This window comes from Sarcophilus harrisii, chromosome 1 (assembly GCF_902635505.1).
Source record: "Sarcophilus harrisii chromosome 1, mSarHar1.11, whole genome shotgun sequence".
Taxonomy (NCBI): Eukaryota; Metazoa; Chordata; class Mammalia; order Dasyuromorphia; family Dasyuridae; genus Sarcophilus; species Sarcophilus harrisii.
In genome coordinates this window covers 37,073,424-37,100,901 of record NC_045426.1, presented here as the reverse complement: position 1 = coordinate 37,100,901, position 27,478 = coordinate 37,073,424, and the positions used below count along the sequence as shown (strand labels likewise).

The 27,478-nt window shown below is 33.5% G+C and overlaps 1 protein-coding gene across 1 annotated transcript in view; it reads left to right on the top strand.

Moving 5' to 3' along the window:
* The window catches only part of LOC100914366 (contactin-3), a 399,985-nt gene that overhangs the window by 144,139 nt on the left and 228,368 nt on the right, over window positions 1–27,478 (top strand). Inside the window, exon 3 of the mRNA XM_031954064.1 lies at window positions 15,683–15,809. Coding sequence (XP_031809924.1) covers window positions 15,683–15,809 — 127 coding nt within the window. The remainder of the gene's footprint in view (window positions 1–15,682; window positions 15,810–27,478) is intronic.

Below are 27,478 nucleotides of genomic sequence, written 5' to 3'. Positions count from 1 at the left end.
TTTACCACATCCTAACCAAGGCCATAAAGAATGTTTTTGCTTGATTGCACAGCCGAGCAAATTGAGAATACTCTAGTGCTAGGAACATTATTTCTTTTGTGGGAGAAGAAAGAAAATAAGCATTCAGCAAGCAACAGGATAAAAGGACCTAATGTGTTTTTTTGCCTCATGAGGCTTTTGAAAGCTCTTTGCTGATGTTTTCTTGAGCTTCCCATTGATATTGTGTTGGTGAATAATTGTTTGAAGATAGGGCCAAAAGTAAATACTTGTTTTCAAGGACTGGCTTACATTGTGAGCTGACGTAATGGGAGCTACAAAGGGCCAATTAAAAAAAAATAAGACAGAAATTACAGCTTGTTCAAACTATTGTCCTAGATATGGTATTTCTAAATATGCATTCATATCAGACATCATTCCCTCTGAGACCTATGCCTGTAACCACCATCAAAATAACTGCTATCCTCTGGAAGGGCTGTTTTCAGCCCATTTCCTTTCATCCAATATGGATGTGGGTGCTTCATAAAAAAAGTCATCATTTTGTTCTTATTCTCCTATATAAGTTATTAAGGGCCTCAGTGATATAATATTAAAAGATTGAAATAAGTACTAACCTAAGCTCTGATCAAGAATTTAGAACTGGTAAGGACCTTAGAGATTATCCACTTTAACTCTCTTATTTTGGAGATGAGGAAATTGTAGCCCAAGCAGTTAGAAGGCTTAACTATGAGCACATAGGGTAGTTAGTGTCAGAGGAGGGATTCACATCCAAGTCCTTCCTAATTCCTGATTCCAAAGCCATAATCTTCTCAAATACATTCACCTCAGAAGGATTTCTGGCTGAAGCTATGTGCCTCCGTTTCCTTTATTCTCCCACTATTTTTTTTAATAATAGCTTTTTGTTTTCAAAATACATACAAAGATAGTTTTCATCATTCACTCTTGGAAAGGGACCTGTATGTGCACGAATGTTTGTGGCAGCCCTTTTTGTAGTGGCTAAAAACTGGAAATTGAATGGATGTCCATCAGTTGGAGAATGGCTGAATAAATTGTGGTATTTGAATATTATGGAATATTACTGTTCTGTAAGAAATGACCAACAGAATGATTTCAGAAAGGCCTGGAGAGACTTACACGAACTGATGCTGAGTGAAATGATCAGGACCAGGAGATCATTATATACTTCAACAACAATACTATATGATGACCAGTTCTGATGGACCAGGCCATCCTCAGCAACGAGATCAACCAAATCATTTCCAATGGAGCAGTAATGAACTGAACCAGCTATGCCCAGAAAAAGAACTCTGGGAGATGACTAAAAACCATTACATTGAATTCCCAATCCCTATATTTATGCACACATGCATTTTTGATTTCCTTCACAAGCTAATTGTACAATATTTCAGAGTCTGATTCTTTTTGTACAGCAAAATAACATTTTGGTCATGTATACTTATTGTGTATCTAATTTATATTTTAATATATTTAACATCTACTGGTCATCCTGCCATCTAGGGGAGGGGGTGGGGGGGAAGAGGTGAAAAATTGGAACAAGAGATTTGGCAATTGTTAATGCTGTAAAGTTACCCATGCATATATCCTGTAAATAAAAGGCTATTAAATTAAAAAAAAAAAAAGGAAAAAAAAATCATTCACTCTTGCAAAATCTGATGTTCCAAATTGTTCTTCCTCCCTTTTTTCCACCACTCCCCAAGACAGCAAATGATCCAATGTAGGTTAAACATGTGCAATTCTTCTGTACTTATTTCCACATTTATCATGCTACACAAGAAAAATTAGATCAAAAAAGGGAGGAGAGGATGAGAAAGAGAAAAAACAAGAAGCAAACAACGAGAGAGGTGAAAATACTGTGTTGTGATTCACACTCCCCACAATCCTCTCTCTGGGTGCAGGTAGGTGGCTCTCTCCATCACAAGACTATTGGAATTGACCTGAATCACCTCATTTTTGAAGAGTCACATCCATCAGAACTGATCATCACATAATTTTGTTGATACTGTGTACAATGTTCTCTTGATACTACTCACTTCATTCAGTATCAATTCATGTAAGTCTCTCCAGAACTCTCTGAAATCATCCTGCTGATCATTTCTTATAGAACAATAATATTCCATAACATTCATATATGACAACTTATTCAGCCATTCTCCAACATTAGGGTATCCACTCAGTTTCCAGTTCCTGTTACTATAAAAAGAAGGCAGATATCCAGGACTGGAGGCCACTAGATACTTATCTTAGTTGCATAAATATTCAGTAACCAGAGTCTATGACTTAAGTTTTTAGGTTACTGTTATTGAACGACATTGTACTGAGCAATGTGGTTATTTGTAATATAGAAATAGTCAACTTCCAGCACGGGAAATCAGCACCTTTCTTATATTATTGAACCTCCATTTCTGCTCCATTGGCATAGACTTCAAGAAGGCCCAGCCTTTGCCTGCCATGATGTGTATAAGAATATGAATTTGTGGAATTACTAATAATAGTAGGTAACTGAGAAAACATTAGCTAGTGCCAAATATGTGCCTACTTTTTTATTTCTATAAAAACTTTATGAGAATGATCACAGGTCAAAAATATGATTTGATCACAGCAAGTGATGGGAATAGACAAAATTTCTGAGCTGATTTTCTTGGTAACTCTATCATTTTGGTTAAATAATGTCTGTCACAGTCAACAGAGATATAATAAACCCCAAAACAAATATTTTAAGGATAATTTGTTGATTGCTATGAAGAATAAGATGGGAAGTGATTTTTCTGATATGTCCATAAATGGAAGAGCCTGCTTCAAAGCATAGAACCCGAATAGGATCTGTTTGTCTACCAAAATGTGGTGCTGATAGTAGATTGTATCTGGTTTTTAAAGGTGGCCTAAAATATTTTGTTTTCTTTTGTTTTGTCATGCATTTCACTTCATACATGAGAATGCTGGTTAGATGAGGTTCTTTAAAAAAAAATAAAAGAAATTTAAGGGACCTGTTTTTGTTTTTGTTTTTTTAAAGTTATTTTTCATTGAGCAGACATTTATTTTCTTTTCCTTTCATTTCTCTATTTTAAAAGGAAAACAAAATCTTTGTTATAGTGAAGCAAAGCAAATGCACACATTGGCCATGACCAGAAATATATGTCTCATTCTTCATTTTGCATCCTTCCCTTGTCTAGTTATTTATACACCATTATTGGTTTGTCCATTCCTCGGTTTATGTATACTTACTTAGTTTCTAAGTCTTTGCTACTGCAAAAAAAAAAAAAAAAAGAGCTCTGCTACACATATTTTTGTATATATGAACCCTTTTCCTCTTTCTTTGGGTTATGGATCTAGTTGAATTATTGCTGGGTCAATAGTTTAGTTATTTGGGGAGCAAAATTCCAAATTTATTCCAGAATGGTTATACCAATTCACAACTCTAACAGTAGTCCATTAATGTGCCTGTTTTGCCCATAGAACCATCAATATTTGTCATGAAGTATTAGGTAAATTTTGCCAATTTGAGGAGTATGAGCAGAAACTTCAGATAGTTATTTTATTTATATTTCTGGAATTATGTGTAAATAAACTTTCTTGATGTCTTTGGGGTTTTAATGTTACTTTAATTTGTCCAAGTATTTTTCATACTCCCAGAGAACCATGCCATGTAACATACAACATTATTAAAGAAAAAAAATAGAAAAGAAAAAGAAAAGGGAGAAAATCAGTATAATTGATCAAAGCACTGAAAAAAGTTTGGAAATACATATATTGGGCCACACTAGCAGGCCTCCCACCTCTACAAAAGGGTGAAGGGTAGTGTCTTTTCATATCTCTTCTTTAGAACCATACTTGTCTTTGGTATTGCTGCAGTATTCACTTTTGACTTGTCTAGTTGTATATAGTCATATATATAGCATAGATACAGATGCAGATGTAAACACATGCAGATGACTGAATGCAAAATAATTTCAGAACACTCAAAACTTTAGGGATAAATAAGCAAATGTTTCATGTAGGAGGTGGCACCTGAAATGAGTCTTCAATGAAAATAGGTATCTGAAGAAGTGATAGTGAGGAAGGGATACTCCTTAGGCTTAGAGTATGGCTTCTGCAAAAGCTTGGAGGTGAAAGATACTTCTCCTTCTTTGCCTTTGAAAATTCTGCCCATTCTTCCATACTTAATACCCATTCTTCCTTCTCTGTAAAAGGTTCCCAGTGATCACTTCTTTCTCTTTTTTCTCTGAAGCTCATTTGGACACTATGTAATATAATGCCTTGGGTTGTTTATATCATCATCGTATTATTACTGAAAGTCAGATTTCTCTATCATGTTAAAGTTGGCAAAATGCTTTAGATCTATTAAATAATTTGATCTTCCCAATAATTGTATGAGATAGATACTAATTTTATCTCTATTTTACAGAAGAGAAAACTGAGAATAGATTAAGTGAATTACTCAGTATCACACAACTTGTAAGTAAATGAAGTGAGATTTAAATGCAGGTTTTCCTAACTCCAGTTACTATTTGTTATTCTAAGTTGCCTTTCAAGACTATTACATTTGACTTCTATTCCTTTAACTTTTCATATTTCAGAATCTCTTGTGAGCTCCTTGATGACAAGGTCCAGGTCTTACACTTTGTCCTCTAAAGTTTACTCTAGCATCTTGCCTTTTGTAGCAGATGCTCAGTGATTATCAGTGATTGATCGGAGCATATCTTGCTGTAATTGTAACTCAAGATTTAATTATTTTTGGGCAGGGAAATGCCAATCTTAATCTAAAATTCAATCTCCACCATTCTAACCCAGTCAGTCATGGGCATCTTTGGGATAAATCAACTCACTACTGAGAAACCTTGACCTATGCTTCTTTGTAAAAAGCTTGAACTGTAGATGTGATGATTCCCATTAAAATACTTGAAAGCTTCACAGGAGAAACTGGCTTTTAAAGGTGTGATTAATGAAGTCACTTCAGTGCTATTTACAAGAACTTTTCAGCATGACAATTTTTGAACACACATTGTAGAAGTTGTATGCAATAGAAAGGGAGACATAAGAGTTTTCCTTTTGTAAGTAAATGGATGTATATTGATTATATTCTCTCCTGAGTATTGTCAAAGTCCCACAGAACTAGCATAGCTTCCTAACTTCTTTCAAAAGATGGCCTTGAAAGCGTCTGGCAAAAATCATCTCAACATCATTAAGGAATTATCAATGGATGTCAGGGAGGTTCAGAAGCACCAGATTAAACATTTAGAAGAAGAAAGTGGTATGTATTTACATGTGAATATCAAATACTGTGATATGTCCTTTTGATATACAAGAAAGAATCCATCTTAAGACCTCCATTTTGGATTCTTTTCTAGTTCATGCTGAAGTTTCTCCTGCTTAATTATTAAATTTTAACTTAGAATTTCAGGTAACTTGAAATAATTTTTAAATAATTCAAAAAGTACTTTTCTTCTTATAAAATTCTTAAAAGGAAGGAATTGACAACCCCCCAAACACCTCAGCTTTTATTTTTCAAAATTCCAAGTTGTAGGGTTTTGGTTTTAGGGCTGGAAGAGATCTCACAAACAAGGTAATCTAATCCCTTCTTTTTACATGTGGAGAAACTTGAGACTCAATAGGTTTAAGCAGCTATCGCTGGATCACATAGCAAGGTTTCCTGACTCCAAATCTAAAACATTATGCATTAGGCATCATTGTGTCCATATATCTCTATCATCATGCAAAAATTGGTTCCCTATGATTTTCTTTGTAAGCTGGCAAGGAATTTCAGAGATAACAAATACTTGTGAATTAGGGGGATATTATAAATTAAGATTAAAAATGTATAAAGCATTGGATGCTTATATTTACCTCTAGAAACTTAAAAAATTTTTTTTTGTTTTAATTTCTTTTTCTTCTCAGAACTTAAAATCTAGCATTTTTATAGCACCTTATGTGTAGCAAACATGGTACTAAGTACATTACAACTATATCATTTGATCCTCACAACTCTGGGAAGTGGGTGTGATTATTATCCCCACTTTCCATCCTCACTTTCCAATAGAAGAAACTGAGCCAACCAGGTTAAGTGGCTTCACACAGCTGATAAGTATCTGGGGTCAGATTTAAAGTTAAGTTTTCCTGACACCAATACCTGCATTCTGCCTCCTGAGTCACCTAGATTTTATGAGGTTTATAGCATCAAGGAGTGCAGCTTTCTACATACTTTTGATATTTCTCGTCAGTGCTAAAATACTCGTCCTGATCAGACCACATTTGGAATGTTATGATCAACTATGGATTAAGGGATATGCACTGGCAGTCTCTGGAATATCCAAAGAGGCAGTAAGGCTGGTGCAATTACTTGACTCCTTGTCTTAGGTTTTATTTTTCTAAATCCCTCTTCCCTCTCCTCCAACTGCTAGTGCCCTACTTCTCATAGTTGCTTGTATTTAACTACTTTATGCCAGCTTGGTAAGAGAAATGGAGAACTGAATTTGAGGTCAGAAAGCCCTGAATTCACATCTGGCTTCAGACACTTAATAGCTGAGCAAGTTTTAACCTTTATCTGCTTTAGTTTAACCAACCACAACATAGGGATAATTATAAAACCTGTGCTTCAGAATTGTTTTGAACACAAAATGAGATATTTGTCATGCTTAATAAATGCTTATTTCCTTTCTTCTTTTGTGTATTTCTATACATACGTATGTACATACATACATGGACTTATAAACTATATTTACATTGTGAATCATTTCTTTCAAATGTACTTCTTGTCTCTTGTGTTAGAATGTAAGTTCCTTGGGAATCAGAATCATTTTATTCTTTTTATTTGGATCCTCAGCACACTTATTATGGTGCCTAGTACATAGAAGTTGCTTTATGTATATTGGTTTATTTAATGATTAAAGATACACTAGAACCATATGGAAAAATTGAGGATGTTTTAAGTTAAAGAAAAGAAGAATGTGGCATTTATGGTCAAATGTTTTTAAAAGTTTGAAGAGCTTAAGGAGAATTAGATTTTTAATTGATTCCAGAAGACAGGACTAGAAGAAAGGGTAAAATTTGCAGAGGTAAATGTCAGGATAAAAAGACAAAAAACAAACAAAAAACCCCAAAACCAAATAAAACCCCAAAGCTTTACTAAAAATGAGAGTTGTACCTAGGTGGAATGAACTTCTTTAGGTTTTTTCAGTCAGAAGTTGAATGCATGCATCTTCTTTTGGTAATTATTAGATTCTTTTGGTGGAACAGGTTGTAATAGTTTTGCTAAGGTCCTTCCCATATGTGTAATTCTGAGATGCTGTGAAGTTTTCCATATGCAGAGTAGATATGATGATAGGCTTAGAATCAGGATGATCTGTGTTTGACTGTCACCTCTGACAGCTTATTAGATCTTCAAACCAGAAGAATTCTCAAAGAGAATCACAATATTGGGACCAAGGTACAGAGTATCCAACTCTGACTGATTAATCCAGTATGACTTCAGGTGGCTCCCCTATAAGTCAGGCACTTATAGTCTCTTTGAGCATTTGGGATGGGTATGCCTCTTGATTTGTAAATCTTATACTTTTGTGCTCCTGTGATTCTGCTTAATTGTAGGACAATTCTTTGATTTGGGCACACTACACTGATGTTAACATCTCCCATACCTTTGAATTGAAGTTCTTCAGAGAAAGCTTGAAAGTGTCCTTTTATCACTTCTTCTGACCTCTGTGTGAGTTCTTGCTTTATGTTAGCCTTAAAATAGTCTTTTAGCAAACACATTTGGCATTCCACACGGATGATGAAGTTGACACACTCATTGATAGACTTCGTTTGGCATTTGGGAGACTGAAAATGTGAGAGATAAGTTTTAGGCTGCTTACCAAAGTGAAGCTCTACAGAGCCATTGTGCTAATTTCACTGATGTATGACCATGAAACATGTATACCAGTACCATGCCAGAAAGTTGAACCACCTCCACTTAAATTGTATTAGGAAAATGTAGACAGAGCTTTTTTCTTGAGCTGAACTACCAAGAATTCAAATTGTACTGCAGAGAAGAGCAAATCTACTGGACTGGCCACATAGCTGAAATGCCAGATGTCTATTTACTTAAAAGACTATTTTATCGTGATTTCATCTAGTAAGATGTCAGAAAGTTGCATCTGCCTTGATGAAGGAGAGTGTTCTACCGTGTTGATGAAATCATAGATTCAGGAAAAAAATTCACAATCAGTTGGTTAATTTAGTAACTTAAGAAAATTTAGTTTCTTCTTGTCTTTAATAGTTGTTTATTGCCATTGCTCATCTAATGTTGGAGCTAATTTTTTAACTAAGTCCTTGGAACTATTTTCAAGCATAGAAAATTAGCTGTCAAAAGTGAGAGAATGCCTGCTTAATTCATCTTTAGTTGTTTTTAAAAGCATCATATTGTTGCCTTTTTCTCATCAACTGCTTTTGCATACATCTTCAAATGTCTTTCAAGGTTTTGTAATTTTACTACCTTACTCCTCCAAGGTGTGTTTCTTTCTTGTTATAGAAACTATATATAAAGAAAATTTTCTCTTTGCCCCTACCTGAGTGCCTTTATAATCTCTTCTTTGAAAGCAAGATTTTCAATAAGGGAGTTCCATGGCATTAGAAATTTTAATCCATTTTTTGGGTAGTGGGCCTACTGGTACACATCCATTGGCCTTTGGTTTTCAATTTTTCATCTTGAGCTGAGATTTCAATACTTTTGTATTATTCCAGTCTTTGAATGTTTCCTCAGTAACCCAACTTACCTTAAATTTTTAAGAGAAGAACCCCTCTAGATGCCTTTATAGTAGATTCATTCATGTTTCGAAAATACTATGTTTTATGTAAATCCTGCTTCTGAGAGAAGCATCTGAAAAGGAAGATGAACTGGGGAATATTCTTTATTTTCTCCTTCTCTTGTTCAGAGGAAACTTTGCCCCTCTTTGGGTATATCATTTCTGTTTGGCAAAGTAATGCAACTGCCAGGGCTCCCTTATCTATTTTTCATTGTCAGTCTTCATAAAAATTGTATAGAGTGCAGCTATTAGAATTGATCTGCCACAGCTTGATCTCTTACGTGACATTACCTTAGGAGCTCATAAAGCTTGTACTTACACACAAAGGCAGCTTTTCTTAGTAGCCTGTGGGTGTTTAAAAAAATATACCCCAGGAATTGGATTTGGGGACTTATTGGTCTTGTTCGGAAATGTTATATACCTTTTATTTTAGGTTATAAACCTCAAATGGAGTTATAGAACTGGACTGATCTATCAAAAAAAACAAAAAAAGGGTCCTGTTGCAAAAAGTAAAGTTTAGCATCTATCTAAATGTTACCTAAACTCCATTTAGTTACATAAAGTACATGGTTTTCTTATTAGGCTCTCAGTCAAGCTAAGTGGTCTTTCTTTCAGTTTGAATAACTCATGTGATGTCTCTAGATAGGTCAATTCTGTCTTTTTAACAGGAAAAAATAGAGTAATCTTCAAAGAAAAAACAATAGCAGATCCTCTCACAGATGAGAAAGGGAATTATGGATCAGTTTGTATTTTATGCTCAAATGCCTATCTTCATGTTTTATAATGCTGAATCCAAAGTTAGCTTTATGTATTTTGTAAAAATAAATCATAAACTTATCTGTCACTCCCTTTTTCTGGGAGTAGTCACAAGATATGGGGCATGAGTCTTAAGAGTAATCAATATGATATCATCATTACTTGTTATTGAAGTTATTGTGGATGAGGTAATTTTAAATTTCAGATTGTAACTGTATTTTCTGCCAAGGATAGAGTGCTAAGGAAAGCCACTGAAAAGTAAGATTCTAATTTACCTTGTGTGAATGGGGTTTTACTCCTGGGTACCAACTTCTACAAAAGGATGTTTCATCTCCATGAGCACCATTGTCCTTTAATAGCTTTGTAATGTCAGCACTTCAGAACTTTTTGAAGGAGGGAACCATTTCCCTCTTTCAATACATATATTATATATATAGAGAGAGAGATATATAGATATAGATATATACACACATATATATCTCAATATATAGTGTATATCTCAAGATATACTATATATCTCAATATTATATATATATATATATAACATATCTCAATATACAATATATATTAATATATAATATATCTCAATATATATCTTTATATGTTATACATACACACACAATCACACATACAATTGGGCTATTTCTAAGACTGTACTACTCTGATCCCAACTATTTTCCCTTCTTGGTGAAAAAATCCCTAGTTAAAACATTCATGAAAAGAGAAATGATTAGAAAGTCTGGAAACTACATTCTATTTCCAGTTTTCTCTAAGTATAGTTGTGTTTCCTATAAGTAACCACTTTTAACTGCCAAGAAACAATCTCCATTTACTAATAAAGATTTGAAACTGCTTTGTCTTTTATTACCTTGGAGGGTTACTTGGAGACATTGAAAGGCTAAGTGACTTAGCCATGCAGTGATTACCTGGTAGTGGACATCACCTGGCTTCCCTCTTCTTTGGGTCTCAGGTCAAAATCTTCCTTCAGAAAAATCTTTTCTCAGCCCTCCCTGATCTTAATCCCTTCCATCTAAGACATTTTCTGTTACTCTGGTTGTCTTGTGTTTGTACACAGCTGACTCCATGTTACATCTCTTCCTCCCCCACTCCCCCAAACTCTGAGCGTCTTAAAAGTAAGGACTTTTTCTCTTACTTTTAGCACAGTATCTGGAACATAGTAGACATTTAATAAATATTTCTTAACTTACTGTATCAGAAGCAGAACTTGAATCCAAATTATCTTTGCTTTCAAGGATAGGTCCAATTCACTTTTATGTCATGATATTAACTCTCTGATATCATGATTGTCTTCCAGAACAAAGGATAAACAACAAAGTCTTTACCCACAGAGTTACAAGAGTTACTTTGAAAGTTTCCCTAAAGAAATTAACTCAGATATTTCAAGACTGAGAATCATCCATACATTTACAGGTCAGATGGCTTGGTGAAATCTGGTGCTGATGGGAATATGAACTACATAAATTTCCTCAATCTAGGAACACCAAAACAATCTAAGAACAATGATTTTTGTTCTCAGTTCTTTTAACCTGTTCTAAAAGGAGACCTTGGGAGGTAATAAAGAACTCTCTGTTTTCTGTAAATGCTTTTCTTCCTCTTTTTTCTTATTCCAAAGGATCTTAATGTCCTTGTGATATTCTGAAGTATTAAATCTGATTTTTAAAATGCCTATTCCCAGTCAGCTAATCCCTCACAAGTCCTTAAATCTTATTTATAGTTTTGTGATATCATCAGTTTCTTTCTCTGAAATAGATGCAATTGTTTTTACCTGATGCAATAGAGATGATAAACCAAATTATTAGTTTATTTTATCGGTACCTACATGAATAATTTTGCAATCTGCATTTTGAGATCAGATTGTCCCTAAAGGAGACATGTCTTTATTTAGCTGAATTTTTTTACTGTTAGATATTGTTATTTAAAGTAAATAATAAAAAATGCTCCCTGGATTCATGACAATAATTATTACAATTAAAATAACAAAGCCCTTTAAGATTTTCAGAACACTTTCTTCACAACAACACTGGTATAAGAAAGCTTTATTATTCAGTGTTATTTTTCCAACTTCATAGATGAAAAAGTAAAGCCTTATTGAGACTAAAGAATCTTGCCTGAAGTCCTACAGATAATAAACTGGGATTAAAAGTGTTTTCATTACTGGAAACTGAATGGATGCCCATCAGTTGGAGAATGGCTGAATAAATTGTGGTATATGAATATTATGGAATATTATTGTTCTGTAAGAAATGACCAACAGGATGATTTCAGAAAGGCCTGGAGAGACTTACACGAACTGATGCTGAGTGAAATGAGCAGGACCAGGAGATCATTATATACTTCAACAACAATACTATATGATGACCAGTTCTGATGGACCTGGCCATCCTCAGCATTTCCAGTGGAGCAGTAATGAACTGAACCAGCTACGCCCAGAGAAAGAACTCTGGGTGATGACTAAAAACCATTACATTGAACTCCCAATCCCTATATTTATGCCCACCTGCATTTTTTATTTCCTTCACAAGCTACTTGTACAATATTTCAGAGTCTGATTCTTTTTGTACAGCAAAATAACGGTTTGGTCATGTATACTTATTGTGTATCTAATTTATATTTTAAAATATTTAACATCTACTGGTCATCCTGCCATCTGGGGGAGAGGGTGGGGGGTAAGTGGTGAAAAATTGGAACAAGAGGTTTGGCAATTGTTAATGCTATAAAGTTACCCATGCATATAACCTGTAAATAAAAGGCTATTAAATTTAAAAAAAAAGTGTTTTCATTTAATAGCCAGCATTTATGTAACACTTTAACATTTACAGAGCCCTTTATATATGTGTGTATATATAATATATATATTTCCTCACAATAAATCTGTGGGGTAGGTGCTATTCTTATCCCCATTATCCAAATGAGAAAACCGAGACAGACAGATATTAAGTAACTTGCCTAAATTCACTTAGCTAATAAGGGTCTAAGGCAGGACTTGAACCCCGGTCCATCTTATTTCAGGCATAATGCTCAGTTTACTTAACCACCTTGGTGCATTTGACAGCTAATACATGATTTCTTTATTTGATGAAAGTTTACCACATCTTACTACTTTTTTTTCTATTTCTTTCCCTTCACTTTCCCCCTTCTCCAAATCACGCAGTAGGTCTGCTGCCTGATTTACTTAATGCAATGTAGAGAGCATAAAATTTGAATCATGGTCCTGTATTCAAATCCTGGAGCAGCTCCCAGCATAATCTTGGGCTCAGCTTTTTTATCTATAATATTAAAGGGCAATTCTAAGTATTCAATAAGATCATTTCTTACTGTAAATTATGCCACTTTTTTTCCTATTCCTTTTCCTTTTTCTTTCTTTCTTCTTGTGTGTGTCTCTTCCAACATTACTGCAGTACTGCAGCACTAAATTTTTTTTCATGTTGGAAATTCTATATGGTACAACATCAACTTGTCAGAGGAAAGCTGTGATACATAACTAATAAATAAAATAAAAATTAAAAAGATAAATCACAACAAGAGCATTGAAGCATACTGAATTTAGAAGAAAAATGTTGTACAGAATAAGAAGATATTTCCAAAACTTTTATCCTCCTTATCAGAATGTCCAGAAGAAGAAAATCCAAGTAGCAACCAGGGATGTTCTGTCATTTCACCGAAAGAAATCTTGTTGACAAAATGAATGTTTTTCACCGAGTTCTTTGATTCAGAAAACTTGTTGGGAGATGTCAGAATTGTTTCATTTCAATTAAAGGTAGAGGTAGAAACTTTAGAAATATTTAATTTTGACATGCTCTTCTTCTTTAGGAAACTGAATAATTTAATGGGGATCCGATGCTGAATATTCCCTTTGGTATTTAAACCAGAAATTTAGGTTTATAGTAGATTCCAGATTTTGCTTCCACATTCAAGAGAGACTCACAGGGAGGACATGAAGCCAGTAGCTGTAGGGAAAATATGCCTTATTTATGGGAGTATAAATATGCAAATTGGAAGGATCAATGACTTCAGTAATATAGGGAATTTCAAATATGGGTACTCTCTTCAGCAGTAAAGGCCAAAATTGTCAATGCTGTAAAGTTACCCATACATATAACCTGTAAATAAAAGGCTATTAAATTTAAAAAAAAAAAAAAAAAAAACAGTACAGCCAAAATCCTTCTGTGACTTTGTAGCTAAATCCTAGAGTTTTCTGGGGACATAGAGCTTCACATGAACCTAGTTTTATGTTCCACAAAATCATTTGCAAAGGCAGTTGCAAATGATGATGAGCTGAAAGCTATGTATAACAACCTCCCATTGCTGGAGTTCTGTAAGTTTATAATTTTGCATGGCCTGCCAATGATGTTTATAAATATCCAAATGGCCTTTGGCAGGAAGATGGTTCCCCAAACCTACTTTAGATCTTAGAAATCATTGAATCTACTTTCCCCCCCTTTTCTAGTAAAGAAACCAAGATCCTATTAAATTGTTTACTCCTTGAGGTCAGGAATTACCTTTTTTTTTTTTTTTTTTAAATCTATCTTCAAAGCTTAACACAGTGCTTGGCACATCCATGTATAGGCAAATACTAAATATTTATTTAATTGAGTTAAATTAAATTGAAGTTACTTGCCTACAGCTAAACACTTAGCAGATGTCAGTTGGATTTTAACCCTATATTCCTAACTACCAAGATCCGAAAAGCATTGATTTGTTACATTTCCTCTACCTAAAGGTGAAAGAGCCAGAACCTAGTTAGTCCTTTGTGACTCTTATTTTAAATAACGATGAATTTTTTTTTTACTTCTTTTGTTGGCCAGTTTATTTCCTAAAATTTCTACAGAAACTCTTCAGATACATAAGCATGAAGATCTATTTTTGTTGGATCATAGATTCAAGACTATTTAGTCTAAATTGCTTGTGTTGTAAGTGAGAGAACTGAGGTGGAGGAAGATCAATGACTTCTCCCTTAAATAGCCATACAGGACAGTAGGTGTCAGAGACATAATTTCAACCCAGGTTCTCTGTTTCCAATCAGTCAATCATATCTTTTATAACAAGCCTCCTGTGAGCCAGACATGGGACTAAGCACTTGAGATACAGAGAGTCAATAGGTAGTTCCAGTCCTCTAATACTCCAGAGCTAGTGTTTCTATTCTAAATTTGTTAGTTTTATAAACTGCTTTCCAGTTTGGTTCAGAAATTTGGGGGAATTAATGTTTGGCAGATTGAGCTCTCTTTACTTTCTTATTTAATAGCAGAGATCCTTTTCACAAGTATCAATGTCATTTCATAGTTTGATTACCCCAACTCTAGTACTAAAGCCTGACAACTTGGCAAAAATCAAAAATCAGGAGCTGGAGGCTGCCAGTTATATACCAAAGATTGCACCAATTGTTTAGAGCTCTCATTTCAAAGATGGCAAAACAACATCGTCTACTTTCAGAATTACATCCATCGGCAGTGGCAGTTTTTATGAGGAGGATTAAATGTGGTCATTCCATGGCTTTCAAACTTCAGTTTTACAAGGAGTGTTTTGACAGAAAATATCTCACCTAATAGTTTATTTTCTAATAAAAACTTGGCTATTTTGAATCCTGTTGAAAAGAAGTTACTACTGTTTTTTTTAGTAAGAAAATCTGAATGTCTGGATTATTATTATTATTTCTTAAACTAGTCCTCTTTCCATTTTACTAATATTATTTGTTATTAAAAGTCAATTTTGCAAACATTCATTTTTTAGCATCTACTGTGTGCCAGGCATGTGCTAAACGGTAGGAATATTTAAAAAGGCCAAAAAAACATAGTGCTTGCTTAATTGACAATCTAAAGGAGAGAGATAATAGGCAAATTATCATTTATAACTGAGATATTTTACTGTGTAAATTGGAGATAATCCTAGAAGAAAGGCACTAAGATTAAAAGGTAAGAAAAAAAGAAGAAAGAGTAATTTAAATTAACTAAACCAACTAACTAAACTAGACTTAGAATGCCATTTAAAGTACCTCAATTTCCAAGCAATGCTGCCAATGTTTTTAAAGTTTATTTCACTCAATGGTATCTGTTCATGGATTTGGGATTAATTGCTAGGCTTTATTTACCTAGTTTTTTCCCTGTACCGTCCTACAGGTGATGTTACTTTACAAGGTCCGGTGTTCATTAGAGAGCCGAGCAACAGCATTTTCCCAGTTGATTCCGAGGAGAAAAAAGTTACTTTGAATTGTGAAGCCAAAGGCAACCCATCACCTCATTACAGGTACAGTACTCAGTTTTGAACATCTGCGTCAGTAATACACTCATAGTTTAAACTTGAATTGGCTTCTTTGCATACATCAAAGCATCGCATGTCAATGATTGCCTATGTTTGTTTGTGATGCTCTATCTTGACTTGGATGTAAATGTGTTTTTGCCAGTAAGTGTCACTGGAACCTAAACCAATGTATAAAATTCTGATGTAAGACAAAGTTCCATTTGAGAGAGTATTCCCTTTACAAAAGGAGTTAGGATAACATGCCTCTGAATCACTTGATACATTTGCAATATTATCATGTTATTTTTTTTAATATGATTCACACTCAAGGTTTCAAAAAAGAATCTATTGTGAACCAAGAAGGATGCTGATATTAATCGTTCCCCACTGAATACCTCCGAGACCTATAACTTGCAAACTAAATATCACAAGGAAGTGGACTTGTGTTTGGCCAAAGGAAACTGGAACAGTGTTTACCAAGCAAAGTTTAGTTATTAATGAAGGAATCTTTGAGGATGCAAGGAGCTCAGAGGAAGTCTGATTGATGTTTGTAGTATTTTCTTTATCTTATGTTTTCATAACTTTAATTTTTAAAAATTGTATCTTTGAAGCCTGAAAGTAAAACAGATCTTAGTAATTTGGACTAACACATCAATAGAGGGATAATTTACAATTCAGATGATTTATGAAGAAAGAATCTATTTTCTTAAATTTCAAATGTTATAACTGGAAAAAAATAATAAAAATGTTCTTTGTGGATGAATAAAATTATTTATATTTTGTGTATTTATTATTTTAAAATAAATGACATTGATAATGAACCTTAACATAGTACTATATAATTTCTTTCCATGCATTATTTTACTTCAATAAATGAAAAGCATTCATTATGCTCTTATGTGCCAGCATTATATTGTGTTAAAAATAAAAATACAAATGAGATAGTTCTTGTCCTCAAGTACTTCTCAGTCTAATGAGAGAGACAAAAGGTGAAAAGTAATGGTAGCCTTTGAAGGGAGTTTTGGAATAGGAAATAACTAAAAAAGTGAGGAAAATAACAGTCATTCTCTAATACATCTTTTCTGGACCAATAGTGGTGGTGATTTAAATATAGTGCAGGCCACTGGATGGGAAAGGGATAGAGTAAAGATGAGGTGTCATGATTCCAGCTAATGCACAGGTTAGGGGATTAGCTCTCTAAAGATAGTGGGGTTTTGAAATTGTACATATTTATGGCTGAGATTCTGCTGCTTATTTTGAGCTCTGAAAAACTGCAGAATTCCTTGGACAAGGAAGGGTAACTGAAACTAACTCTAGATTGATTGCCTTATGTTCATGGCTTCTGTGATACCACTTTAATTATTTTTTAAATATTTTATTTTTTCAATTTTTATTTACAATTTTGGCATTTTTTTAAATTGAGTTCCAAATTCTCTCTCCTTTCTCTGTTCCCTCATTCAAAAGGGTAGGTGATTTAATTAAATAAAGGTTATGAATAAGCAATTATGCAAAATATATTTTCATATTATGAAAGAAAATACAAACAAAAAAAAACAAAATGTGTGTATACATACACATGAAGAAAGTAAAAAATAGAACTTAATCTGTATTCAGATCAGTTTTTTTTTGTTTGTTTTTTTTTTTTTACCTCTCTGGAGGAGGATAATGTTTTTCATTATAAGTCCTTTAGAATTGTCTTGGATCATTGTATTGCTGAGCATAGCTAATCCATTCACAAATGGTCATTGTTACAATATTGCTGCTACTGTGTACAATATTTTTCAGGTTCTGCTTACAAAACTACATGTAATGATACTGTTTTAAGCAAGTATTGACCTTAGACCCCTAGACATCACTCCCTTGAACTTTGTATTTATGTTATTAATTGAACAAATCCTTTTTGTTATGCTTACTGGAAAGGTTATCTAATCCTGTTTTTTCTAAATATCCTCAAGTTTTCGATAAGTGGAGTCTTAACAGAATTTTTCTTGTTATATTAGCCTGATGTTCTTTGGCTTCCTTTCTTGACTGCTGTGTCATAGATGTTCAATACATGTGTATTCACATTCAAATTGATATCAGTCTATTCCTGTCTTTAAGTAGAACATCCTAAAAACAATAAGCAGAGTCAACAAAGGAACTACATAAAGGACATATATCTTCAGCTGGACCTGTGACACTTCCTACTAATGCTCAGCATCTCTTTTTCTACTTGAAGTCTTAAAGACTTAAGAGATGTGCCTTGGTTCACCCCGCCAGTATTTGTTAGAGATGAGAATTGAATCTAGCTCTTCCTTGACTCTAAGAATAGTGCTTTATCTACTTTTTCATACCAAATTTCTAGTGCTCATCTTGTTTCAAAGGTAATCTTGTGATAAAGGGATAAAATTGGAAATTGAATTAGTTTAAAAATATAATATTCCCCCTTGCTTTTGTTTTTTTTTAATGGATTCATTAATTCTATAGTCCTTTATTTTGATTAATCCCCTATTTTACCACTGTAGTTACTCCTTCCAGTGATGTGGATCATAATCCAGAAACGTTCTTTCATCTACATTGTCAGATCCCTAATCAATAAACATCATTCTATATTACCTCTAGGATAATATATAAAGTCCTTAGTTTGGCTTTTAAAGCTCTTCCTAACCTGGACCCTCTCAGACTTTCTTATCTTCTTATCTTATCTTTAGCATCCTAGATGTTCCCAACATATCATATCTCCTTTCTCCATACTTTTACTCTGGGGATTCCTCAATGTCTAGAATGTTATATCCCTCCATTCTGCAAGCATCTTAGAATTGCTGACTTTTTTCAAGACTCAAATCAAGTAACATCATATGATGTCAGTCACTTGCATGAGATCTGTCCCCCATTTACTAATACCCTCACCTCTAAAGTTACTTTCTATATATTTTGTATATATCTTATATGTATCTGTGTGCTGCTTCTACCATTGTAAACTTCTTGAGGACTGGGACTGTTTTTTCCTATCCTAACCTTAGTACAGTGCCTTATGCTTAATAATACTTGTGGATTGAGAAGCTGATTACTTGTGATTGTATTTGACTCTATCTTCTCCTATGAATTATTCACAGAGTGCCCATTCCATATGCTGGGGGCATGAAGGGCTTCTTCAAAATGTCTTCATATGGTACAGCTACCATTCAAGCATATTGCGTGTTCATCAGTTTTTTCTCACTCTTAACGCGGGACCAGCTCATCTTCATTTTGGGTGATATAACTGAGGATGAAATCATTTATGTTATTTTTGTAACACCAGTAGAATTTACTGTGGAGAGTAGAGTTGGCTAGCCTGTACTTTGTCCTTTCTGTTTCTCCCTTGCTTTCTATCATAAAGGAGCAGAAATAAATACTTCCCAGTCTTTCCCTATATCATCCCTGAGAGATTCTTTAGGCTATATATATATATATATATATATATATATATATATATATATATATAATTTTTTTTTTCCTCTAGCCTACTCTTTCCTACCCCCTTATTCCTCTTTAGATTTAATCAACCACACCCTTTTACAATAATTAAGCATGCTTTTATCTTTCCAGAGGTATAATGGTCTTCAGGTTCATATGTTCTTTTTAAATTTTAATGGAATTTATATCAGAAGTAAAATTATTAATTCAATCAGAGTAGTTGGGAGCCCACAGTTAGGGCCAAAAACATGTTATTCAAACAGAAGTGAGGGTTTCTGCTCTAATTTAAATGTTTAGCTTTAGCTAAACCCAAGAATGGTTAAAACCTGGGTAGTGATTGTAGACACTTACCTTCCACCCAGATCTTATGGTCCTAACTCGATCATTTTAATAAATGTCTCACCAATTGGGTCTCTCTTAAAAAAATTTTCATGTGTAATTCAAGTCCAACTTATTACTCAAGGACCACAACATTACCAAATAGCTCTAAAGAGATATGTTCATCTCTCTGAACTATAGCTTACAAGATGCTATTTGGTTCTAAAGCCATTATACTTCTTTGATATGAATATCTATGTCTTCTTTTATCCTTAAACATTTCGTATTTTGCAAGTCAGCCAAAAGTCCTTAGTCTAGAAATGCTGAAATTATCCTTATGATATTTTTATCTTTGTTAATCCAGTTATGCAATAACTTGTAAAATTCCTTTTAAAAATTAACGATATGAGCAAGATAATGATAATGAAATCTCAGCATTTTCTCAGATCATTTTCTCATTGTTCTGGGAAGTTCTACTAGTGTTATAGTCAATGGGGTTTAGAAGATAGGGGTCAGGAAATTTAAACCTTGAATTGATTTCTCATTTCAGAGTAAAATAAACTTTCCATGCTAGCTCATTAGTAAAGGCATTAAGAAAAATACAACCTTACTAAAGAGTAGGAAATATTTAACCTTCCCATTAATGTTATTTCAAAGTTCAGAGATCTATCAAACTGGGAATTCAGTGATAGTTTTCCCTTTTTTAATAATTGAAAGACTCAAATGCTACAGGGAAATCCTCTTTCCTTTTCTGGTTGGAGAACAATGTTCTTTTCACAAGGTGTACCTGTTCACAATTCTTTGAGACATGTTCTCTAACTAAGAAATAGACCCTGCTGATCCCTGAGAGTAAATTAAGTATAGAAAACTGTGGGATGTAATCACAACCTTATCTGTTTAGATGACAGCTTTAGTTCTGTCTGAGCTTTTTCTACTTGTCACTTTTTTATATTGCATTAAGTAACATTCTTTGGCATCTCGTTCCCATTGCTGCCCCATATTTCTGATGTAAATCTGTTTGCCTGCTCTTTTGTATTATCTTTCAGAGCTTATCCAGGAATCATGTCCATATGCAATAGGTGGGGGACAGATGTAAAAGGAAAACATAATTAAAAAAAAAAAACTTGCAGAATAACATTAAGGCTATGCTTGGTTCATAGTCACATTTAAGAAAAAAAAAATCATTTACCACTACTTGTATGTATTCCTGGGAGAGTAGGATGAGTAATATCTCAAAAATTCCTAGAAACTGAAATTGTAGAACCTAGAATCTAGGATTCTAGGATCCAGAATGAAATTCTACCTCTGACATTTACTACCTATGATTTTCAGGGGATCACGTTACCTCTTTCTAGACTCTTTCCTTATCTGTAAAAGTAAAGTGACTATACCAAATAGCCTAGAAAGGCCCTTTATGTTCTAGACATTTGAAGCAATGATTCTGCAGGTTATTTTTACAGAAAACTATCAATCATGAGAGTCTTTGAGAAGTTCTCCAATGTGCATTCAATAGTTAATTGGTTTCCAGTTAATGGAAGGGCAAAGTTTAACAGATACATTGAAGTTCTGGTAGGAGCCTCTAGTTTCTTGTCAGCTCTTACTGAGAGAGGTTTAAATCAAAGCTTGTCTCTTGTTACTGTCCCACTGAATAAAAGGAGCTCTTAATTGTCCATATTAGGAATCCAAAAGTTCAACAATTCTCATGAGAAATTACTTGTCTTAAGGTTTAATTGAGAATTTTATTCTCTCTTTTGCATTCCCCTATCTGTGCCTCTAAGCCTAAATTTAAAGGTTAATTACTATTCAATCTATTTGTAATTGCCTATGGTGCTAAAAAAAAAAAGTTATCCTTAGGGAGTATCTGTACTTTAAAAGATGGCAAGGATTTCTTCTTTTTTGAAACTTGACTATATAGAAAAATATAATTTTATATTTAAACAGTTAATATAGAAAATATTGCTTCTGAAACTTTTTCCACTCACAACTCCTTTTTGCTTGATAAGTTTTTATCTGATCCCAGATATAGAGGTATATAAAATTGGTATACAAATCAACATTTACTGATAATAAAAGACAATTTTGTGACTCCCACATTTGGAATGAGATCTCCTATGGGGTTATTAATCACATTTTAAGAAGCTGGGATAAAGAAAGGCTATAAATGATGCCATATATTGTACAAACATATATATGTGTGTGTGTACATGTATATGTATATTTGTACATTTCAGAAAGAAAATCTATTATACATACATTTATATGTATTTGTATGTAGGTATGCGTAACTGTGTATATGTGAACGAAATACATATGTATTTATAGCTAAAACACATTCAGAGAGGCATGAGTTACACTGTTCTATTTGATTTCCAATTTGTAGTGCAGCCATTGCAGTCTAATTGCATGAGTGCCTCATATGATGTCAAAGGACCTGGACCTCAATCCTAGATCAGCTACTTACTAGCTCTGAGACATTGGACAAACCACTTTTCTTTGGCCCTCAGATTTTGTTTTAGAAAAACGAAAATGTTGAACTAATTAACTCTCAGTTTCTTTGTCACCTGAGTCCTGTGACAATGAACAGAAAATCCCAACTTATGATTTGTATGGATATTCTGTGTGTGTGTGCAAACATGTTTTAATTCCTAGAATCATTATAAACTCAGAGACATCTTCATCAGGGAGAGCTGATGTTCTCCCTGCACTTCTATTCATTTCTTCGTAAGATGTGTTGATATAAGCTCCTTTTACCCAGAGAGGGACGTGAGCTAGGCCAGATAATGGAAAACAGATAAAGGCAATATTTACAACTGAATAAATAAATTTATAAAATAACAATAACAAAAATGGATAATAAATAAATAAATTATGATTTAATTTCTTGTCATCCTGTAATGCAATACTGTGGTTAGTCTTATCTCCAAAAGTATGTTGTACATAGAATCAATTCTCTTCCTCTGTCTTTGTGTAAAATTTCATTACCCCTAAAATCTATGGGCCCTCTAGCAGTGGTTGGGTATCTGATATCTATAGCCAGCTTCTTAAATTGTGACCTCACACAGAATTAAATGTGGGGTGAATGTGGAGATCTCTAAAGTGTAATTTATTATCAGTTAATGTTTTATGTATATACCTATTTTATATACTCAGGGTCTTGTAAAATCTCTCAGGCTAAAAGGGGTCATAGTGAAAAAAGTTTAAGAAGCTTTGATCTAGAGAGAGCTGAGCTTCTCTGGAAGCAGTTACCATGTAACCTCATTATCTTAGTCAAGAAAAAAGGGATCTGGAAGACGTCAAGTGATACCTTCACTTCTTGTTTTGGAGAATCATGGCTTGTGTTAGTCATCAAATTCCATAGTTTGCTTCAAGTGAGTGTGACTGCTTCTGTTGCTTATACATCAAACTGAACTAACATATGAACACAATGATAATTTTCTATAAAGAGGAATGTTTGCAATGAGAATTGAGCTTCTCGAGGGAAAGGTTATAAAATATAATTTGTTAGATTACCTTTAAAACAGAAATAGGGAATCATGGCATTTAGTGCTAAATATGTACACATAGACATATGTGTGAATATAGATTAACATTCATATTTTTCATTTTATATATTTCATGTTGATTAGTTTTATTAAAGTACTTTAGAAAAGTTTGGTGACTTAAGTGAATTGAACCACTATTTTGTTTTCTTAACTATATTGTAATTAAAGTTTATTTGAAGCCTATTATCTAACCATGGCAAACTATTAGTGATAAAATAGAGACCCAATTTTCTTTTCATCTCTTCATTAAAATTAAAGGGCAGCTAAATTGTGCAGTGGATAAAATGTCTGGCCCTGGAGTCAGGAAGACTTATCTTCCTGAGTTCAAATATGACCTCAGACACTTATAAGATATGTGACTTCAGGCAAGGTTTTTTTGCCTCAGTTTACTGATCTGTAAAGTGAGCTGGGGAAGAAAAATGGAAAATAGCTTCAGTATCTTTGCCAAGAAAATCTCAAATGGGATCACAAAGAGTTGATCACAATTGAAATGTTTAAACAACAATAAAAAAAAATTCACTGAAACTAGAACAAACTTGGCTTTGTTTGTAATGTATCTTTCCGGGGACAGTCTCATGTTTTGTTTTGTTTTGTTTTGCTTATTGACTGTTGAACAATGAACAATTCACCTGTAGTGTTATGATAGCCAAAATGTTTTGGCCTCTGTTCCTCTTGAAGCTAACTGCTTGAAAAATTTATCAATGACTAAGAAAAGGAGTCTGTAATAAGAACCATTAGACTAACGCTGTTTTAGTAGCATCACAATTTAACTCATTTATATCTCCAGCAATTATTGCTGAAGCCCAACTAGCTATTTTTGGATAAAGTATTGAATATGTAAATGTAGGCATTCATTCTTTCAAAGACTGTAATTATTCTCATCACTTTAGTAAACATATTAACAAACATACCATAGAACACAAATGCATTTGCTTATTAATTTGAAAGCAGCATCTGAAACCACAAATTGCTTCTTTGATTAAATTCTAGATGTTTTAGCCCATGTCCAGATATAGAATTGCATTTTTATTTAACCTGTTTTTTTTGTAGATATAGTCTTCTAAATGTGTATGCCCTTTTTTCTCCTTTGCCTATGTTTATCATGGATTAAAGAAATAAAATTCCATCTTGTCTTCATTCCAATCTCTTTAGTAATCATATTTTTCTTTTTAAAAATATAAATTTAATAATAGTGGATTTGTTATAAACAAGATTTGCTTACTCTACTTAAAAGCAATCTGTTACCTAGTGCTTCCCCATAGTCACTGTAATCTTTCTATCTTTGTGCAGTATCCCATGGTAGTCTCACTTTATATGTTCAACTGCTTTTAGGATATCTCCTCCTGAATATTTAATCAAATAATGCCTCCATTTCATCATCAATCAATCTGTATTCATTATTTCCCCCCTAAAATTGTGTTTTCTTCAGACTTTATTTTTACATCTCTCTCACCACCTTTTATATATGCTGATGCAGTCAGCCAGTGTGTGCTAGCACACCCTAGGATCAGGGCCACCTTCCTTTAGCTTTATGAAGGCTTCTTTGTATATAAAACATTCTTATGCTAAGATAGTGGAGAGCTAGGAGACTTGCCCTCATTTTCTCCTACCAAGGAACCCTTTTGTTTCTTATATCTATATTGGTCCCAGGAGAACCTGGTCCTAGAGGAGAAGGATCAGGCTTTATTTTTTTCTTCAGGCTCTCCGGCTCTTTACACTCTAATCCCAGAGGAATCTTTTAAAGGCTTAGCTTTTGCTTATGGTTGGGTCTGTTGCAATAGTCTAGGTAAGAAGTAATGATGACCTCATGAGTATGGCAGTGTTGCCAGTGGAAAGAAAGGGAGGTGAAAGACATAATAGATAATGACAGGAATTGGCAGCTTATTGGATAAAACCTATGTATAACTAATCCTCTATGGGATCATCTTCAATTGATATACTTAAGATTTTAAAAATTCTTTACCCGTATTTTAGTCATATGCAGTGAATAATATAAATAAAGTATAAGGCAACTATCTATTTTTTATGCACAGAATTCTAAGAAGCACACACTGACAGCCTTACGCAAGCAACAATATGTTATTACCACTGAAAGAGAAAGAGAGATATAAACATAGACATATTCTTAAGGGAGAAAGGAAAGGAAGGAGAGCTGAAGTGATTTCTCCTTTAAACAGATTCAGAGCTTTGGTCTCACTGCCATCAGTGGTGAGGGATTTGAAGCCATCCACGGTTTACTGTGTCATCTGAAGGAGCCAAATCCTTTAGAGGTGAATGTAATTCCCCAAATCCTCTAAGTCTGTGGGATATATTCCAACAACAGTTTATTTGTATATTGTCACTATCATTAGATATTGAACTCTGTAAGAACAGGTTCTGTCTTTTCAGCTTCTTTGATTCTCCAATGCTTAGTACACTGCTTGACACATAGTAGGTGCTTAATATATTCTAATTGACTGATTCACTAACAGCAGGGAATATCTCCTATTTAAACTTCCTACCTTGTAATTTCCTGGCACTGTGCCCCATCGAATCAATAGACACTTAATAAATGGGTTATTTTATTTTATTTTTTATCTTTATATATTCCAGTGCCTAGTAAAGTTGGAGCTAAATAATTGTTTATTCATTAACTGATTCTGTTGCATTCCCCAAATTTTTCATCTCTTATGAAAACATGGACTGTATACATAAATATTATGGTAAATTGTCATTAAAGGTTGTCTAAAGAGTGAATTGAAGATTAGAGTGTAATTGCATCTTCTATTTGTAGTCACCTTAGAAGATGTACTTTCCATGTTAACAGTAGCCATTGCTCCATTTATCCTAACATGATTATCATAATCCAGTTACTTGACAGAATATAACTTTTCATATCCAGATCTATTTAAGGAGATCCAAATCTTGATTTTCAAGCTTAGTTGAAGTCTAGGGACAAGACTGATAAATGGTCTTTATCCAAAGATTAATAGGAAATGAAACTAATTAAAAGTGAAAGATGTAAAATGAAAACTGCATGAAAGCCAATGATTTTGAATGTTGGGAGTCAGTAATCATCTCTCCCTTCTTAAAACAAATCATTCTTTCTGTAGGATGAAACTTTGTGTAAAATTGACTGAAGATTAATAAACCTATTCATAAATGGTTATAACATGACCCTTATGCTAAGGTACTTTATCTGGTGATATTTAACATCGAAATAAGATGACAAGGTTAAACTCATTTTAATGACACAGAGTAAATGTTGTATGATTGAAACACTAATGCATATGTGCCTCCAGAGTAACTGAGATTTCTTACATTCTTCTATTTTATGTCTTTTAAATAGAATTAAATAGGAACTCTCCATTTTATCCAGTGTTTTTCAATTTCTGTATTTTAAAATATTTTATTCTAAGGTTTTCTTTAGTGTCCCTTGGCAATGGAAAATAGTAGTAAAATTCTTCACTAAAGAATGAAAATTTTATTCCTTATGAAAGAGTAGTTGCTACTCCCATATTTCATTGCTAGTGAGCATGAAAGCACACATATATAAAAAACACACACTTTAAGGATTTGCCATTTTAAAATATATTTATTTAATATTTTCCCAATTATATATAAAACAATTTACCATTTGTTTCTTACAAATTTGAGTTCTATTTTTTCCCTCCTTCCTTTCTCCCTTATTGAGAAGGTAAACAATTTAATGTAGATTATACATGTGTAGTAATACAAAATATCTCCATATAAATCATTGTGAAAGAAAACAAACAAAAATCAAAAACAATCAAGAAAAAGAAAAAAATTTTTAAAGTATGCTTTAATCTGCATTTAGACTTTTATCAGTTCTTTCTCTGGAAGTTGATAAGCATTTTTTCATCATATCTTTTTTGGAATTGTCTTAGATCATTATATTGCAGAGAACAGTCAAGTCATTCCCAGATGATCATTCTTACAATATTGCTATTACAATTGTAATATGTACAATATTCTCCTTGTTCTGCCCACTTCACTTTGCATCAAATTATATGTCTTTTCTTTTTCAGAGAGCATCCTGCTTGATATTTCTTATAGTACAGTAGTATATTCTCAAAAATATATACCACAATTTGTCTAACCATTTTCTAATTGATAGTACTTTCCATAATTTCCAGTTCTTTACCATCACAAAAAAGCTGCTATACATATTTTGGTATAGATAGGTCTTTCTCCTCATAGTTGTTTTATCTCTTTGGAATAGAGACCTAATAGTGGTACTGCTAGTTCAGAGAGTAAATTGTACTGTCATAGCCCTTTGGGTTGAGTTTGAAATTGCTGTATAAAATGGTTGAATCAGCTCACAGTTCTATCAGTAGTGCATTAGTATCTCAATTTTCCCTCATCCTTCTTAACATTTCC